At 41.5% G+C, this 6,000-nt stretch overlaps 1 protein-coding gene across 3 annotated transcripts in view; it reads right to left on the bottom strand.

Moving 5' to 3' along the window:
• Positions 1-6,000, bottom strand: part of ssh2a (slingshot protein phosphatase 2a) — a 40,711-nt gene that overhangs the window by 10,200 nt on the left and 24,511 nt on the right. For 2 of the 3 annotated variants that reach the window (XM_077541482.1, XM_077541479.1), the window contains 6 exons: positions 1,753-1,865; positions 1,292-1,356; positions 651-772; positions 492-557; positions 327-392; positions 4-198 (listed from right to left, as the gene is read on the bottom strand). In XM_077541482.1, coding sequence (XP_077397608.1) covers positions 4-198; positions 327-392; positions 492-557; positions 651-772; positions 1,292-1,356; positions 1,753-1,865 — 627 coding nt within the window. Of the gene's footprint in view, positions 1-3; positions 199-326; positions 393-491; positions 558-650; positions 773-1,291; positions 1,357-1,752; positions 1,866-2,851; positions 2,992-6,000 lie in introns of those variants that run through there. The other variant, XM_077541480.1, reaches the window with a different exon arrangement.

Here is a 6,000-nt window from a genome sequence, read left to right as displayed (position 1 = left end):
CACAAATCTGTGAAGAGAACAGGTGAATTGGCACGATGCGACTCAACATCCTGCATGGCGTTCCACTCGTTGATGCAGAACTGGTTGGAGGAGATCCTGCTCTGATAATAGCTGACCCATGTCAGGAACAGGCTGCCTGGGTAGTAATTGTGGCAGCGGGCAACGTCGCACGCTTTGTGGAGTGACTGAAGAGCTGACCTGACGGGGCAACAAAAACGAGAACTCTCAATCATTATGGAGCTCATTGAAAAGGTCGTTAGGTAGCATCTTACAAGGGAGATGTAGTGACTACAGTGTAGCAGTTGGAAAGTGTACAGGTCTCTTACCACATTGCCTGGACTGAGACTGGCTTGAAAACATGAACTCGATTCACAGTTGACACGCTGAAACCTCTGCAAAGGCAAAGAGGTACATTTTCAGAAAAAAACAAAACAAACAAACAAAACAAACCGAGTCACAAGTCACAGTTATGGGTATAAATCAGGACGTACCCATCGCCATCCAAGTGGATAAGAGTGTCACTCCACAGAGGTAGAACAAGGCCCACAGTGCAGCAGCTAGTAGGGAGTTTCAACATGTCATTGATGTCAATTTAGGACAGGCACACCATACTAATGGGATGGTGAACCTGTTTCTATTGTAGTACTAACCTGTCAGAGGAATAGAAGTCCATACCAAGAACGATGGACTCTTCTGTGTCCTGTCTACCATTGGTGGAGACCACCACCATGTAGCGGGTTACCTGAGCATAAGAACTCTCCAGACGCACAGCCTGACAGATCAGTGAAGAGGGGGGAAGAAAGAAAAATTCAAAATGAGACATGAAGCACAAAGATTGTAGGTAGGAACATAGAAACCATCTTAAAAGTGATTTTTCCCAGATGATCAAATTGGTTAGAGATTGTTTGTGATCTCTTCAATCCAATATATTACGTATGTTAGCTGTTCAATTAAAATCATCTTAAAATATATATTTAAATGTCCATCCATCAATTCATTTTCTTGACTGCTTATTCCTCACAAGGGTTGCGATAGCTGGCTCTGGGCAGTAGGCGGGGTACATCCTGGACTGGTTGCCAGCCAATCGCAGCAATATTTGAAGGTGTTAAGTATATACAGTGTGTGTATGTACAAAAATACAAATCACTGGCATCGGGTGAAATCCTCATACCTCATCATGTTTGTTCAACATTGCATTGTCAAAGAGCAAACCATTTTCAAGTGGTCAACCAGACCCAGCAATTTGACAGACAGAAATCTTGTCACGTTGCTAATAGGAGGTGTTACTCACCAGTCGGATTGTGTCCTCTGGCCGCAGCACAGTGAACATAGTCTGAAGATGCTTCTGGAGATCCCCTAGCAAAAACCAAACACATTTAGTCTTGGTGTGTTTGGACATTCTTGGCAGTTAAACCTTAACATTAGAACCAAGATACTGTGTCATTTCGCCTTTGGCAAGTTTCGGCTACGCTGTCTTCATTTAGTCCATCACTTTGTTTAAAAACTTGGTGCCATTTTTAGAAACTTTTTTTTATATTTACAGTCTCACCACAGGCTACGCAAATGTTATGAATGTTATGTAGCAGATGGATTTTCATCATCCAGCATTTCTTAAAGCAGTAAACATGAAACGCCACTGGGAAAACCCCTCTGCTAACACCTGAGGTTCTGAAAAAGGCTGAGAGCTAAAGAGAAGAATATGCCTATATGTATGTAATGGATAATGCTGTGTACGTGCAGTATATCTTTTACCTGTGTGCTTGTTCCAGCGCTGGCTGATATGAGGTGCAGAATTTGGCGTGGGACTATTACCTCTTGGGAGGAAAAGGGCCGCACCTTTTACTGTGAGGAAGCTCTCGCTGATACTGTAAGGAAATGAATAAAAGGGTTCATACACGTCTAGCAAAATATTTTGTCACCCATGTTGATACTTGCTGCTAAAATTGTAGTTTTAAAATATTCAACCAGCCTTGGGAAACCATAAGATGGGAGCGCTAAAAAAAAAAAGACAGCCAAGAAGATATCTAATGAAAGTTGACTAATTAATTACCTTACGACATTGAATTTATCTCACGAGTGCAAGTGGTGTGGTCACAGGATTATGTCATTGTCACAGTTCCCGACTCAAGCCGTCTTGGCAGGAGGCACCGCAAATCAGAACAAAAACAAGCCTAAATGTGAACTCAGAACACAATGTTCTGTGCTCCTTCACACAGCTGGATTACGCACACTGAACGCATTCACTGTAGCAGCTGCGAGCAAAGAGTGACAGCGAGACTGGGAGGGGACAGAGGGTCTGAGGGGGGAGATAGAGCCTGCCCCCCTCCTCCGCAATGTTTGATAGGGATAAGCGTTGGCCAGCACCCAAATCTGGACCAAAGGTGATCTTCTGTTCCCCTTTAGAACACTTAATCGTATTAAGCATGACTGAGGTCATTGCATTGAGCATGACACATTATAAAAGTGAACTCAGGGTGTGTACTATTCTCAGCCGTTGTAGCGTGGACGTGTGAAGCACTACGAACCTTACAGATTCTGAGGCCTATAATGACTGTGGAATGACATTCAAGGGAACAGCAAACATCCTTAAAGATAGTGACACAGCAGGTGACGGCCCTCCAGCATTCAGGTGGCACTTGTATAACAACCATGTGATCAAACATGTAATAGCAATTTGCACACCATAAGGAGAGCATACAAAATTGCAGAATGGCCACAACTACAACTCATAGCGCTCATTACCACTAGCCAGCAGGGATCCAAAGCCAAAATAAATTCCATTGTCTTTTTAGGCACTAATAACATGATTATCTGGTCAGGATCAAAGCAGAAAATAATACATGATGTTTACATTTGGTCCTGGTAACTCCGCCAATACAACAAAGCTGTCCGCCAGGTTGCATTGTGATCACTGGATATACAATCATACGGAGCTTCTTTTAAAAGCTGAGATGTCAAGAACATGTCTGAAATATAATATAACAAAGAAAAACAAGGATGTAAAGAGTCCTCCAAAGGCCACGCAATAATAAGACAGACACCATGATACTTTAATCATCATAATGCTTTTCATGACACACAAAGGCATTGGGTTTTATGTGGGCAGAGAAGGAGGGATCAGACAATGTGACAAGGCCGTTGAAGTTTCAATGCCAGTCTCCAATGTTGCTTATACTGATTAAAAAAAATCTATAGAAATAAAAGAAGTGTCATACACAATATAAACAATCCAGGAGAGTATGACATCTGGTACATTTTAATGAGGTCTGATCTGGTTCTGGCTTTTATTTATTTAAGCTAATAGCCAATTCTCGCACAGTGATCTAAAAATTCACTCAAGTCACTTTAATGTTAAATTTAGGTTTAAGCTTCATGTTTTTTTATTCTTCAGTGTGAAGAAAAACATTCACTAACAATGAATGAAAAGCCAGCAAAGAGCTGACGCAAAGAAGAAAAGTGGGTTGTGGTCTGACGAGTCCACATTTCAAATTGTTCATGGAAATCATGGACGTGATGTCCTCGGTGCCAAAGAGGAAAACGGCCGATAATTTTTTTTTTTTTATCAGCATCAAGTTCCAAAGTCAGCATATGTGATGGCATGGGGGAGTGTTGGAGTCCATGTTGCCCCCCTGTGAAGGCGATATTGATACTGAAAGGTGCATACAGGTTTAGGAGCACCACATGCTGCCATCTAACATCTTTTTTCAGTTTTTATTTTTTTTGTTTTGTTATTTCAGCAAGACAATGGCATGCCACATTCAAGCGTCTCCAACAGTGTGGCTTCATTGTTTAAGAAAGTGAGTGTCAGATTGACCTGCCAACAGTCCAGACCTATCTCCCATTGAAAGTGTTTGGCGCATTATGAGAACAGAGACCCGGGACTGCTGTAGTTGCACATCAAGCGGGAATAGTTAAAAAAAAATGTCACCATCAATTCCCAAAAGCTTATTAAGCGAAAGAAAAGGTGACATTTAAATAAAAGGTGACATAACACTGGGTAACTATGCCCGTCCCAGCTTTTTTTGGAACATGTTAAAATTCAAAATGAGTGAATACTTACAAAAAAAACTAACAAACAATATACCTTAGTTTTAAATGACACTTATTGAAGTAGTAACACTTTCGTTTTTGTTTTCTTATAATTGCAGTTTTTGTTTGCACCACATCAGTCCTTACTCCTGATAGCCATTTGTTTCATTACGTTAGAAAATGGTGGGGCAAAACATTTTAAATACTTTTGACTTGACTTGGTAGAGCTCGTGCTATAGGTGTCGGATTATGCGAGAAACTGATTTTGTGGCTCATAGAAGAAAAAAAGGACCATACGGACAATACAGAGAGACTTGGCAAACCTGTTCCACTGAGCTGAATAAGGGCAGTTTCATCCCCTCTGGGGTTATAACTGAAGATGAGCAACTGACACCTGAAACATGCTGAAACACCCAAACTTACTTATGTGTCAACATGAAAAGGCAAACTCTTAGAAAGCACAACTAACGACCGGTACTAATGATTTTGATTATAAATTATGTTTTCTTGTTTCTACTCTACACTCACAGAACCTCATGTGCACAGTTTGAAGGCTTCTTGATTTGGTCTGTTTGTTTTTAACTTCCTTTTGTGCAAAACAGGACAGCATCCCTTTTCCCTCAATAACTAAATCTCTTCATTCCGCCAGCCGTTCAGTCTTCCTTCCCGAGTTTTGCTGAGCCCACGGATGTGTAGCATGCAACTGCGACAGACAGGCAAGAATCACAAGAAAGAAAAACACAAAACGACAACCATGTGCAGTGCTCATTTCCCACAACCTAGCCACCCTTTTGACCCAGCTGTTTCCTCTCACTCCCCCTTCATCACATACTCTATATCGCATTCCTTATGTCTTCTACTTGTTCTATATTCAATTTCACAGCGATGACCTTGCAAAACTGTACTACAGTATACCATCATCAGTAATATTATACAACCTTCACTGAGAGTCATAAACGGAAGGTTATGCACGTGCACACAGTTTCAAACCTCATCGAATGGAACCTTAGCTTGAGAATTGGAGCGGTTGTGGGGTTATATGTTAAGGACGGTAGCTAAAAACAGACCAGTCCTTTAAAAGTGTCAGCTATTGATAGATGGTATTCAGTCAGTGTCTGTCAGTTACTGTACATCAAAAACTTTTGTGGGTTTGAGATGACATAACTGCACGCTGCAGAAGTTCAGACAGGTCGCCTGCATATGAAAATTAGCAAATGCTAGGCCTACCTACACCCTAGGCCTAAACTGCCATTTCTTATGTTGAAATACAGAATGGCAAACAACTCAGTCCTACAAAATCACAATTTGGTTGAATTCAAAATGGTGAAACAATAAGTACAAGTGGCTTGTGGGAGCTAACAGTAAGTGATATAGAAGTAAAAGTTGAAAAATTAGAAATGGATGAATGAAATATTGAGTTGCCTCTCTTTTTCAGCCGCCTGTTCCTCTGCTCTGGCTCTCTATCTCAACCAACCAGTTGAAGTATCTTAAGATAAATTCTGTTGTAAATTGTTGCTGTATAAAGAGAACTGACTTGACCATGGGAGGTGAAAAAGCTACTGAGGAGGCTTACTAAAGTAGGAAGAGCCAAACTAAGAGAGTGGGGTCGATTTTCAGCCATTGAAGAATAGAGTCAAGGCAGCAGTCCATCAGTCAGAGACACAATCATCACTATGTAAGGACCACTCTACATAGCCTGCAGATACAGTAAGTGACCACCCCGCCCCAACCAGCCTGTGCCCATATTAGTCACTGTGATGTGGGATAAATTTAGGACAGTGCTCAATGCAGGGCACGGCTCATAAGGCTTGACGCTGCATGCACCCTGTGGGAACGAGCATAGCCATAGGTAGCCTTTGCTGCACTGTGAACAAAAATGTGCTTTAAGCTGAGGGACAGTGAAGTTCAGTAGGCTTTTCGAACAAATGGAGGCATCCAACAGTGATGTGAAAACTGTTCACTGAAGCTCAC

This window comes from Festucalex cinctus, chromosome 13 (assembly GCF_051991245.1).
Source record: "Festucalex cinctus isolate MCC-2025b chromosome 13, RoL_Fcin_1.0, whole genome shotgun sequence".
NCBI lineage: Eukaryota > Metazoa > Chordata > Actinopteri > Syngnathiformes > Syngnathidae > Festucalex > Festucalex cinctus.
Note: the sequence above shows the minus strand (reverse complement) of the source record. Positions and strands in the feature narration are given on the sequence as shown.